Genomic DNA, 12,988 nt, shown 5'->3' on the forward strand with positions numbered 1-12,988 from the left:
AAATGAAGACAAAAAAAGGATGGACAGAAAAGAAACAAACAGAAGAACAAAAATAGCCAGGAATTCTTAAGTCTGAAAGAAGCCCTTATCCATTAGCAGGTCGCAAGTGGGTGATGATGAATGTGAAAATTATTTCTGTGATACATTATCTGTGGTACATTTTCATATACTGAGAGCTTATGCCTTAGCAGCAAGACAGTCCTATCACACTATTATGAATAAGGCATATTAAATTAAAATAATGAAATTTCATTACTTTTTTATAGAAAAATTTTATTAATCTCCTTTCATCTGTGTGTCTGTTTTAAATACAGGAACATTAACAGCAAAAGTTGTTCCACAACATTTGTCTATAAAAATTTGAGCATATTCTCATAAGCAGTGATACACACTGTTATCCTCATATCATTAAGTTAAATTTTATAAGAAAGTTGCAACTTAGTTACTTGGAAAGTAAGTGTTATAGCTTAAACCCTGTAGCTGCAAACTTAATTCAAAATTATCAACATTAAATCCTAAAAACAGAGTATATTTCTCAATTCAAATGAAGTATTTAAAAACTACGTCATTCTGGCAACAACAAGTGCTATATTTTGTAACAGCACAATGACTCTAAATAGTAACATTCATTCATTTAAATGCAGATACAACAATGTAGTAATAACCAGTTTTGAGCTCTTTTATATATCTATACCATGTGGCTTACAAAAGTATATGTATGACATACACTTTGACAGATTATTAAGAAAATATAAACTATTATTAACCACATGTACAGAATAACATAATGGTGTGGCTAAACATCCAAGTGCTGAGTCCAGTCCATCTACTATTCATACACAATCATCCTCTAATCAAACAGTGATGAAATTCATGTAATGTTGGAACATGTAAGCCTTGTTTAATTAACAGGTAAAATAGAAAGCTCATCAATTCTAGAATTTTAATTATAGTCATAAATGAACTGTTCCTTATCTTTTATCAGTCCTTGTTACAAGGTAAATTTTTATTCCTAAACTATAATCTTGTTCCTTCTGTACTGGGAAACTGTATACCCTCAAGTTATCAGAACCAAAATGAAGGAATACGCAGGAAACCACATCAGTAATAGATATGGCATAATGTGAGACTACAAATATACTCATAGCTTCCCATGTGTTATGTTTATTTGATAGCCCAAATGTTTCTAATGATATGTAAAATACTTTTCACAAAATTAATGCTAGTACTCAAGTTTGTAGGACAGAAACAGCCTTTCTTTTTGAAATACAGAATAGTTCAAAAACTAAGGGAAACTAAAACAGCAGCCTGTCTATGGAGATACATTCAATGCAAAAACAACCAACTGGTAACTTTGCATATGAACATATCTTGCATGCATTAAACTATTGGTAAACATGTGAAGTAAAGAAAAATAAAATCTTTTAGAAGTAAAGGAAAACACTGACCAAATAAGAGAATTGTTGAGTCAGTGATAGTCACACACAAAAGACAATGAGAACTTGCTAGTTTTTGGAAGAAATCATTTGACAGAATGCTAGATGCACAATGCCAGGATTGCAAATTGGCAGGTGGGCTAGTGTGGGATGGGCAATGTGTCAGCTGGGGTAGGTAGAGGAAGAAAGAGGCAAAAACCAGGCTAAGAGGTTAGGGCTGGGTAGTTAGCAGCTTGGAGGGAGGCAGAAGGTGTGCCAGCTATGAATGCAGGAGAGAGGGATGGATGCACAGACTTGGGATATGATACATGAGTACTGGAGCCAATGAGCTGCAGTACACATTGAAAATGAAACAAAGGACTGGGAATGGATGAGAGAACAGAGGAAGAGATAACTGTTAGCTAGAGGGTGTGGGGACAGTGGGTTATCAGAGACTGAGATCATGTGGGTTATGAGAGAGAAGGATGTTTCATAATGATAACTCTACTCTACATAGTTTAGAAAAGCCGGTGCTGGAGAGAAGGATCCTGATGACATGAGCTATGAAGCATATACTGTATTCGAGCTCAGTGGCTGCTTCATAAACTACGCCATCTGCATCCTTCACTCCAGCACCAGCTTTGCTGAACTATGTAGGTGAGAGTTGTCCTGCAAAGCATCTTTCGCTTCCACAACTCTCTGGCCTGAATCTTTACTAACTCAGTGGTCCCACACCCTCTACCCAACAGCTTCTCTTTCTTCTGTCCTGTTACCCCTTCGCAACCCACACATTCACATAATCTTCATTGTTCATTGCAAATCACTGACTCCAGTGCCTGTGTGTCACATGCATAGTCCACACACCTGACACTTATCCCTCCACATTCCTTTCCAGCACACCATTTACCTCTCTCTGAGCAACTAGCTACTCTTCTACAACCTCACTTCTTGCTTCCTGCCTGTTTCACACCCTACCCCTCTCCCTTCCAGTCCATTTGCAAACTGCAGCTTCAGCATTGTGTGTTTAGCTGGTACAATGTGGAGGGGCACAGGTGTGTGTGTGTGTGTGTGTGTGTGTGTGTGTGTGTGTGTGTGTGGCTTTTTGTACCCTAGCTTGTCATAGTATTTCTTTTGAAAGCTAGCAAGTTTTCAAAAAAAATTTTATTGCTGTTCCAAAAAGGTTTATTAAAATTGTTAGCAAGTTTTCATTCTTTTTTGATTACGCCTGTCAACGACTCAATACTTCTGCTATTTGGTGAATTTAAATTCTGAATTTACATTCTGTCAGAACTTCTCTTTCACATTTATGAAGTAAAATCTTTGTGCACAGCTGTTTTGGCATATTTTTGTGGTAACTTAAGACAGTTCCTTGCAGAGACTCATTTGCTCCACTGATCTTACAGAAGATAATCAAGTATGAAATGATGACCCCCACATTGCTAAATAATGGCGGAACTGAGATGCTTCATCAGAATGACAAAAAACAACTTTAAAATTTCTATATCGTTATAGAATAGTAAAAATAATGTTTTTATCTTATGATATTAATCATCACATATAACATCCTTAATTGCAAAGAAAAATGCCTCAAAAATGTCAACAGTATAAAATCAGTCACACTAATTTGATGAATCACAGTGTTACATCATACTGCTTTCTGGAAAGATGTCGAAAAATGCAATAACATACTTTAAATAAATATTATGGAGCAATAAAAATCTATTACAGAAATTTTTAATCAAATAAAAAATACAAGCCAGTTAAAACTTTCTCAGTAAATTTTTACGCATAATAATATTCTAACCACAAGTTTCTTCACAACAGCTAGAGAAGAGGAGCTGAGGGATAAAAAATGACAAACATCATGTAGATGCATGGATAAAGGATAGTGGAGGAATGGCATCTATGAGGTTTTGCAGTGTAACATTATAAGGGAGCATTACTGAGGTAGTGCCACATTACAGATGGCAGAAGATGGAATAAAACAACAGAAGCAAAGGGATACAATGATGGTGGTGTATATAGATGTTGGGGTAACTGTGTTGGAAGCAGAGGCTAAAGAAGTTGAGGTGACATAAGAAAGAAAGAGAGAGGGCATATGAGACAGAGAGTCTGAGGATGACGTATGTGGTATGGTGTGCAAGCAAAACTGTCACAAAGGAAGAATGAAGCTTGATTAAGGATAAGAAATGGGGAAAAAGGATCAGACACTAAACATTTACAGTAAACTGAAAGGGAGGGCTGGTGCTAGGTGCAGAAATATGATGAGATGATACGATGTGTATGACGACCAGTTCATGTTCCAGAAAATTAAAGACACTTATGCTATGTGGGAAGGCCATTTAAGCTGTGGCACTGGTCCACTACCTGTAATCCATTCAAGGAGCATTACTAGGCAATCTTCATAAACTTTCCTCTATCCATGCTCTTGATCTAGGTCCTGAGTAACCTGCTATTATTCTTTTATTTGTGTGAAAATATTCCTATTTTGTCTCTAAAACAGAAACTTGTGGTTCAAAAAAGTACATCTTCTCAATTTCTACATTATTTCTATTAGGAATTGCGTCTTGTCAGGATAATAATTCGTCAAAATAATAACACTTCTGCTGAGCAAACAATTATTGTCTTAATATGGAATAAAATCGAATAGGTTTATCAATATAATTGTGGCAGGTATTTCTTACAGATATGTTCATATGTAGGTATATGTGTTACCCACAGCTGGTATTCCCTTTTGTAAGATTTTTTGATAAATACCAGGACCTCTATGAGTTAAGTAATGATGGTACTGACAGATGAGTTGTTTGATCTATTTCAGTAAACCTACGAAATTTATTGTTGAAGTTCCAAAATATTTCTTTTGTAAACAAAATGCTCATTTAAGATATATTAAGCATCTTTGTAATGCATGAGGCCTATGTTAAATTGAGTTACTAAAGCAATTTACACTTCATTCCTTCTTAAAATAGTTTTAAATTGTTTTTTGCATAATAGTCAAAAATCAATAGAACTTGCAGATATATGGTTGCTGCTCTACAGGATATTTTAAACACTTAAGTACAGAGAGATGATACACGTTTCATACGTTACGGCTCAACAAAAACCAAATTCAGAAATTTTTAATCAAATAAAGGAAAAGAGCCATTAATAAATTTCCCAGTAAAGTAGCTAGAGCAGTTTCATAAATTATTAAGACATACAGGATTTTCTTAAAGGAGGTAAAGGTCATATGGGTAACCCTTAACAAAAGGAGTGGCATAAGAGTTAATAACATTTTGATAAAGATAATTAAAACTGTTTTGAAAATTGTACATTTCTTACATTTGTCATGATATTGGTACCACTGATTGAATTGAAAGATATGTCAAAGATATGTAAGTTGTTTAAGGTTACAACTTCCTGTAGCAAGCTGGTAGTGTCATTCACCCTTGTATTAAACAGTGCCATAAAAAACTTTCATGAATATGTATCTTTCTCACACATAATTACTTCGAAATAGAAAACTGCTTTAACAAAATTTTTGTAATTTTTCCAGTAAAACAAAAACATGTGAAATTTAACTGTTATATGGAGAACACAAATTTGGAGATCATTGTCACAATCTAGTATCACAACAGGCACTGTTATACTAGGAACATTTGGCATTTTATACATATAGAGTTCTCCAGCTAAATAACAGCAATAAAAAATTTGGGAAATCAGTACTATGGTCTCATATATCCTGTGGTCTTAGACTAGTGTTGCAAAAAAGGACTCATGCATATTTATGAAGGTGCGGAATCATATAGGAAAAAATAACAATTAACTCAGGAAAAACAAAATGGAAATATATAAAGTCCATTACATGGAAATTAAATATTCAAAAAAGACTGGTGTATCACCTAACTTCACTATCGAATAAAATTGCACTTCTTGGAATTAAAGCTGTATTAGAAAATATAAATAGTTGTAATGATTACAAATAAATATTTTACAGATCTTAATCATGAACTGAATATAAAAAAACAGCGAATTTTGGAAATGCTTGTGACAATAATGCTTAAAATTGTTGACATAACTATGTAAGTACAAATGCATGTGCAATAAGTAAGACACTAGTGATTTCACGCTCGATTGTTTCACTCAGTAAATGCTTCTACTGGAATTGAAATAAGATGAACACTAAACACTACTTCTTCCCATGAAAATACATAGTAGAAGCAAACATAAAAAGAAATGCATAAACATGTCATGTTCAGCTTTATCCCATTGAGAACAAGAAAGAGAATGAAGTGTGTTTCACAAAGTTACAAATTGTATTTGTAGTTAATATTTCTTTTATTGTAAAATGTATGTTGGAAACTACTGTAAAAATTGTACATCAGTCCCTGTAGATTATTTTTAGTCTTTAGAGACAAAATTACATTTCATTACATAGAACACTGTCAAACTCCAACTTTTCCATTCATCGCTCTGTTCACTTCCTCAAGAAGAGATTCTGCCTCGGTTATGTGTGGTAGTTCCCCAAGTACATCGTCATCATCACAGTCATTTCCAGTACTTATATGTTTGTCAACTGTAAAAAGAATTACAGGAAAATCAGTTACAATTCACTTGCAACACCAAATTTTTCTCAATTATCATCTCCTGAATGGAGTTAGTGCAGGTTAAAATATCCTACTATTTGAGAAGATACGAAACATGCATTTAGGTAATGGATTTGAAATGTTATTGAGAAAAATAATGAAAAATAGATGGCAACTGTTATTTTGAATTTAGCATGCAAGTAAAAGTTATTCTAAAAAATTAAAAAACAGAAACTGGTATGAAGAAAACTTACCAAGCCATAAAAGAGAAGGAAACGTCTTTTTTTTTTTAATAAATAGGAGCCAGTAAGCAGGCTTGACTGTGAGTTACAAGAGTAAGGTCCTGCATGATTATGAATGCCTCACAGAAATTTTTCATGATACATATCAGCAATTTTTTCATCAGGCATCCAAAGCTGTCACCAGTGTAAATTTGTGAATGCTTAAACATACTCAGACTGTTAATAGATGTTAGCACTCTCAGATGTCAAGCAAGATCTAAATATTGCAACTCTCCTTATTACATTTTACAAACGACAAAGAGAAAAATTTGATTTATTTACACTGAGAAAGAATTACACATCAAAATTTGGGAATGAGAGGAAAAAATGAGCTGTACTTTAAGTCTACAAAGCATCTTTAATAAAGGATTTAGTCCTGTAACTATTTCCTGATGTTATTTCAGTATCAAATACTTTGTAAAACATATTTTTATGTCTTACTGACAAAAACCTGTTCAAAGTGTACTATTTGTTTTAACATGTAATCTATGAAAGAGAAATATTTAATAACTAACACAGAATAAATAATTAAAAAATAGTTGGTAAAAAATTTTATTACACACGACTTACACAATACCATCATTTCTAAGAATTGAAGCAGTTTAAATACAATAACACCTTCTGTAGCACCTCTCCTTTTGCGCAGATTAAACTAACTTAACTTTGAATGTTTAGTGAAACCTAGGACCAACTACACTGACATTTCAGAAGTCAGAAACCATATCAGTGTCTTTTATTTTGTTTTATTTTGTTTTAGAATCAGTCAAGACAAACCAAGCTTTCTATAGTTATTGGATGTTTCATCCTCGTAGATAAGTGAGTGTTCAACAAGCCTCGATCTATTGTGTCAAATTATGTTGGAATACTACACTAACTGAATCAGCATCAACAATTTGTAGTAAAAATGTGCCCATTGGCTACTGCATTATAGTGCGCATCCATGGATTGTGGTCTAGTGGCTAGCATTTCTATGTCTGGGTCCCGGGTTAAATTCCCAGCCTGGTTGGGGATTTTCTCTACCCGGGGACTAAGCGTTTGTGATGTACTCATCATTTCATCATCATCATCATCATCACTTGTAACAGTGGCTAAATTGGACTGTGAAAAACAAATTAAAACATCGGACTTTTTATGAGCACTGATGACCATGCATTTGAGTGCCCCCTAAACCAAAACATCATCCTCTTTATTATTATTGTGAGTAGAGGCAATAACATCCAGCTACAGCAGTTGTAAACAGAATAATTGACGGAGTACTACTTGCACACCTGAGAGAGCAATGGGACAAGTTTTACATTTGATGGAAGGAAGATCAAGGAGGTCATCCAAGGCATACAGCAAGTTTAGATTGTACACTGGTATGAAGAAAAATTGGCCGTTTCCTTTTCAAAGGAACCATTCTCACCTTTGGCTCAAGCAATTTAGGGAAATCACAAAGAGGCTGCATGCAGATGACCAGACAATGATTTGATGCCCAATATTTTAGCGTTATGCCACCTCTCTTGGCATGGGATTTGGAACCAGAAGAATTACTACAGTGTCTTATTCAACACCTCAATGTAGGTATCGTCTGACCCCATGAAGTTGTTCATTTGTCTGCAAAGGCCTGGAGGCATGAGTTCTCATGAGATGTCATGGTACTTATTATTTTACAGTCCACTTAAAATGAAGCAAAGATGACACGAAACCTAGTTTACAATAGTGCATTTGGGGCTGGATGTGAGTTTGTGCATCTGTAATGTGGCATCTCGAGCCATATGTTGTATGGCTCAATTGATAGTAGCTCATATTCGAAGATAGTTTGATAGCATCAGCTCAAACACCTAAATTTTTGGGTAGTAATTCACCAGCACATAAAACAAGGAGTGTTTATATTTGATCTGATGAGTATGCCAGATAATTTATGACCATAAGATAAAAACCACATTTGTGTACCTATTAAAGTAACGTAGCTCAATATCACTCCAAACAGTTTGTTTTAACAGGCAAAGTGGATGGCATGTGAAGATATTGCACTTCATACCTACAGAACATGTTCATAAGTGACATACCCAATCCATGTTTCTTATAACTGCATTATTTTGCCACTTATAAATTGATTTAAATTTTAATTAAAAGTTTCATACTTTTTGCTACATAAGCCTTGAGGAATACTTTATGTGGCAGTGTACGTCATCTGTCATTCTTAGTGTCTAGATTCTTTCTTGGTGACATTTGGCAGTTTCAATATGGCTCACTTTTACTCTTGGTCATCCTGAAGAAACGTAATAGGTTTTCTTCAATAACGATGGTTTTGTGGTTATCAATGTGTAATACTTTGTTTCATTTTTCTGGAAGAAAGGCTTCTGCCTGCTTCTAATTGCATTTCCCTTAGTTAACGTCCCCTCACAATACTTCCATGACCAATATTGAGCGTTACGTAACAACACACCTTTTCTGATCCACGTTTTCCATTTCTGTTCATTCCTTTTTCTAATAAACACTGTGTAAAAGTGTTTTGAATTATGCGAATCACATAATTACTGCAATATAGCAATTAATATACAGAATAACCAAAGTACTTGTGACAGTTGTGACAGGGTATTAGTGAGACACAAATGTCTTTCATCTCGTGCTATCAAAATTTTTAAAAAAATTGTAACATTATTTTGTAGTACTGCGGTATGTATTGTGTACCGAAATTTGCTTAAAACAAATGGTTATTTTCTTACTACATCTCACTGCTTACAGTTCTGTTTCTAATTTTATGACTTAATACACCAATCAAAGTCTCATTTCAGAGGAACTTTTTGACATAAGTACAAGTCGGGTCTAATTACGCTCTCATTACCTGAGAGGACTCAGATGAAGAACAATGTAATGCTATTTTCGTAAGTAAACTAGTATCATATAATGTTTTTAGAAAAAAACAAGTTATATAACACAAACAACACAATCCTAATAACATAGTAAATACATTAACATCCCAAACCATCTCTTCTGTAAACACAGTATGCAATCAACAAAGTCCCATGGGGCAACAGATGTTACACATTGCACGATAAAGGTGAATATATCCATTCTTATTAAAGTGAATTAATGTTCCATATACTGTACTTCGAGAACTTAAAGAATTTCAATGTTCCCAATGTAACCATGGCAATATTGAGCCTGTTCTTCTGTTGACATTTTCAGAAACATAAAGTACTGTGACTGGCAGAAATACTAAGTACAAGCCGAAGCTGATATGTGGCGTGCCAAACCCAATGCAATGGCACATTGAGACAATCCTTTGTTTACCCTTAATTTAATAGCATTTCATACTGAAATGCACTAAGTATAGGAGGATAGTACAAGAGATCGATAATGCAATGATATTAATTCTACAGAGAGATGTCCAAAATTAATTTAGAGAAGCCTGAGAAGTTGTTATTTAGAGAACGAGCGGGACGAGAGAAGTAATTACGAAAGAATGTAGGTAATGCTAATTTCAGAGTCTGAAGAAGAGGTACCGGGATTTACTTCTTCTGGAACGCAAGTGAAATTAAAAGGTTGAAGAAGTAGAGAGGAAGTCGTCGATGCATGCTACTTGTGAGTAAGGCAATGACGTTAGTCACGTGCCAACAGTATCTTCGGTGAAACGGAACAGAAAACATTGGCGGCGAACCTAACAATTGCAAGTTAAATACACGTAACCAAGAAGACAGTCTGAATACTTCATGTTAGACACACCTTGGTTCAAATGGCTCTGAGCACTATAGGACTTAACATCTGAGGTCATCAGTCCCCTAGAACTTAGAACTACTTAAAGCTAACTAACCTAAGGACATCACACACATCCATGCCCGAGGCAGGATTCGAACCTGCAACCGTAGGGGTCACGCGGTTCCGGACTGAAGCGCCTAGAACCGCCTGGCCACTCCGGCCGGCTAGACACACCTTGATGTGGTACACAGGTATGTTCTGTTCCTGTATGTTTGCCCTGGTAAACGTAGCATGAATTGTAGTGTAAAATGAGTTCTAACAAGGAACTAAAGGATTTCCGGACCCATGACGAAATAAGATATTTGACTCTTCTGTGTGGCCTGTCTAAACGTGTCCCCAGACCTTGATCGCACCTTTATATTACTCTATATATGTGAAGCTATCAAGAAATCTTAGTCTTTTGACCGCCTCTCGAAATATTAATAGCATAAACGAAATTAGTATCTACAGGAGAGATTTCACAGGCGTAAATGTCTTGCGTCTCAAATGCATTTCCAGAAACTACTCAGTCATCCGCGGTGTATGAAAGACCTTGCATCAAATATCTAGGGGTGATAAATCGCATCGTGGGAAGCAAGATTTGCTAGAGCAAAACTGTCTGCTGTTGGTTCCTGGCGACACAGGCGTCCTTGTGTATTGGTTATGCCCCTGAGAGGCGTCAGAGCGTAGGCATTCTGAGAATTGTGTGTTTCTTATAATCCATTCATCTGCCCTACTTGAAAGTCCGAGTCAATTAAAGTTCCTGATGTATTTCTCCTCTTAGAGGCAATCGTTCTTAAGATTTACTTGTGGAAAATCACTCTAGCAATTTACCGAGATAAGCATTACGCAGCACACCTGGTTAGGAGACCCTGCCAAGTTCAGTAAAATCTCATCGCCCCAGGGCCGGCGAATACTAAAGGATGTCTAGCACCGCCGGGAACCGTTAGCGAACATTCATCTCTAACAAAAGTCGTTCCCCTACACATTTGACGAAATGACCTGGAAACAACCTGTTCCTTGTAGCTATAACGATGGTGATATCAAGCAAATAACGAAGGCATACATGGCCCCTGTCTCTCTCTTTCTTACACACACACACCACATTAAACGGAAACCACCCACGCATCCACACACAATCCCAAACTGAGTTACTGAAGGAGAAAATGGATGTCTGATGTCTCGAATGAAGGTTCCAAGTCAGGAGAACTGTGTGGCCCGTCGAAACTGTCAACTTGCCTGTCCTTTTTTTCTTTTGTCTCTAGTTATAAAACTAATGAGAAGTTAAACTATTCATCTTTTAATTAATGTAGTATACAATGTTATTATGGGATTGCAACTCTTTCTGTATGTACAGAAATTATTGTTTTATGTGGTGTTTTTACTTTTAGAAGCTAAATTATGTGTTGAGCTATAAATGCATAATGTACCTAGGAAATCTCTTACAAGGACGCTAACAAATATGGAATTACAGTTATATGGAATGGAAATATGGAATGGCATTATGTTTCATTAAGTAGTAAAAACCATGTTTTCCAGTGAATTCCTCTTCCTACGGGTTTACATTCAAGTCATTTTCTTGAAAATTGCTCTAAAATCTATGCAAGACTGTCTGCCGTATATAATTATTAAAGCAGAAAAGCAGGATAGTGCATGGATAACTTACCTTAGAATTTGCTGTCTGGAAGAAAACATTAAAGCATTGTAACTAGATACAAGTATTTCTTCAAGTTATTGGTTACATAAATTAAACGGGAAACATACATAATCGTTCTAACCTTTCCATTTTACTAGTATTGAGACATCGTAATTCAATTTCATTGCAAAGATATTTTACTATATAAATTTTGATAAAATTTCCTGTGACAAAATATATGCAAATTTCATATTTTGCACTGCTGGTGATAACTTCTTGGGATTGTAACTGAGGACTAATCCAGGATACTGTAGTTTCGCTGAATGGCCTTCCCCTATATTACCAAACAAAGAGTGTAACTAGAACAATGAATCTTAGCGAAGGACAAGTGCCCACGTCCTGTACTGTGCGGGCCACTGCAGTCTTAGCGATATCTCCGGCACTGCTTATGCTTTGCCACTCAAGCACTGCACAACTCCGACTAACTCTGTCCAGTACCTAACTTCCCCAGAAACGACTAGGCAGTGCGAAATGGTGCATACAACATTGGTTGGCTCTTGCTGGAGCGAGTGGCCACCGTTTTGGTTTTTTTTTTTTTTAAGTGACTGCCGAGCAAACGATTTGTTATAACAAAATCTGTGGTGATACGCTGAAGGCCAAGCTTCAAAGAGGGAAAGTAGGCGGTGCAAGCCCGTGACAGGGCTATTGGCCTAACAGCAGGAAGAGTGCAGCTTCGTTCCGCAACACATAAAGCCACGTCAAAATGACTAGGTCAATCTCCACTGGAGAAATATGAAATGAGAAATTAAGTGAATCATTTACAGTTTAATTATGCAGATATTTGAATCTATCATCAGTTAACTTCATGTGCTGTGCTCTTTTTTCAAAAAAATTAGTTGTAAGATTGAAGATCAAAGAAAATATTAATCCTCCTCATGTTCTAAGTATCAAAAGGTTTAGAGCTGATCGATTCTTCTCGCGATATTTTGTAAAAACACCGTAAAGGATAAAAAATCAAGCCCATAAATGTTTATGTCACCCGCTTAAGTGTATCTCTTCTACATTTTTTTAGGATGGAGTTCTTACCTGCTTTAAGTAAGTCCATCATTGGCATTACTACCGTGTTTATGAGTGCGGGATTGCTTAAAAGCGTAAAGCGCAATAAATGAAGAACTGCGCTTGCAAATACATACAGGCACTCGAGTACTAATGTGGAAAATCCACGTAGTTGGCCTTCGGATATGCACTGGAAGTCTCAGTTTTCCAGTACCCGCCCAGATTCAGACGCTAAAGACTGCCACAACAACTCGGCTATCGAAATGTGTTGCGGGCTGCCTACAACGCGATAATTAAGGAACGTAGCTCGCA

At 35.9% G+C, this 12,988-nt stretch overlaps 1 protein-coding gene across 2 annotated transcripts in view; it reads right to left on the reverse strand.

Moving 5' to 3' along the window:
* Nucleotides 1-250: 250 nt before the first annotated feature.
* The window catches only part of LOC126183187 (monocarboxylate transporter 10), a 422,090-nt gene continuing 409,352 nt past the window's right edge, over nucleotides 251-12,988 (reverse strand). Inside the window, exons 7-8 of one of the 2 annotated variants that reach the window (XR_007536702.1) lie at nucleotides 6,235-6,396; nucleotides 5,837-5,970 (exon numbers count right to left, since the gene is read on the reverse strand). Coding sequence is in view for 1 of the 2 variants with exons in the window: in XM_049924922.1 (XP_049780879.1) it covers nucleotides 5,840-5,970 (131 nt within the window). In the remaining variant the exon portion in view is untranslated. Of the gene's footprint in view, nucleotides 5,971-6,234; nucleotides 6,397-12,988 lie in introns of both variants that reach the window. The other variant, XM_049924922.1, reaches the window with a different exon arrangement.

This window comes from Schistocerca cancellata, chromosome 4 (genome assembly GCF_023864275.1).
Source record: "Schistocerca cancellata isolate TAMUIC-IGC-003103 chromosome 4, iqSchCanc2.1, whole genome shotgun sequence".
NCBI lineage: Eukaryota > Metazoa > Arthropoda > Insecta > Orthoptera > Acrididae > Schistocerca > Schistocerca cancellata.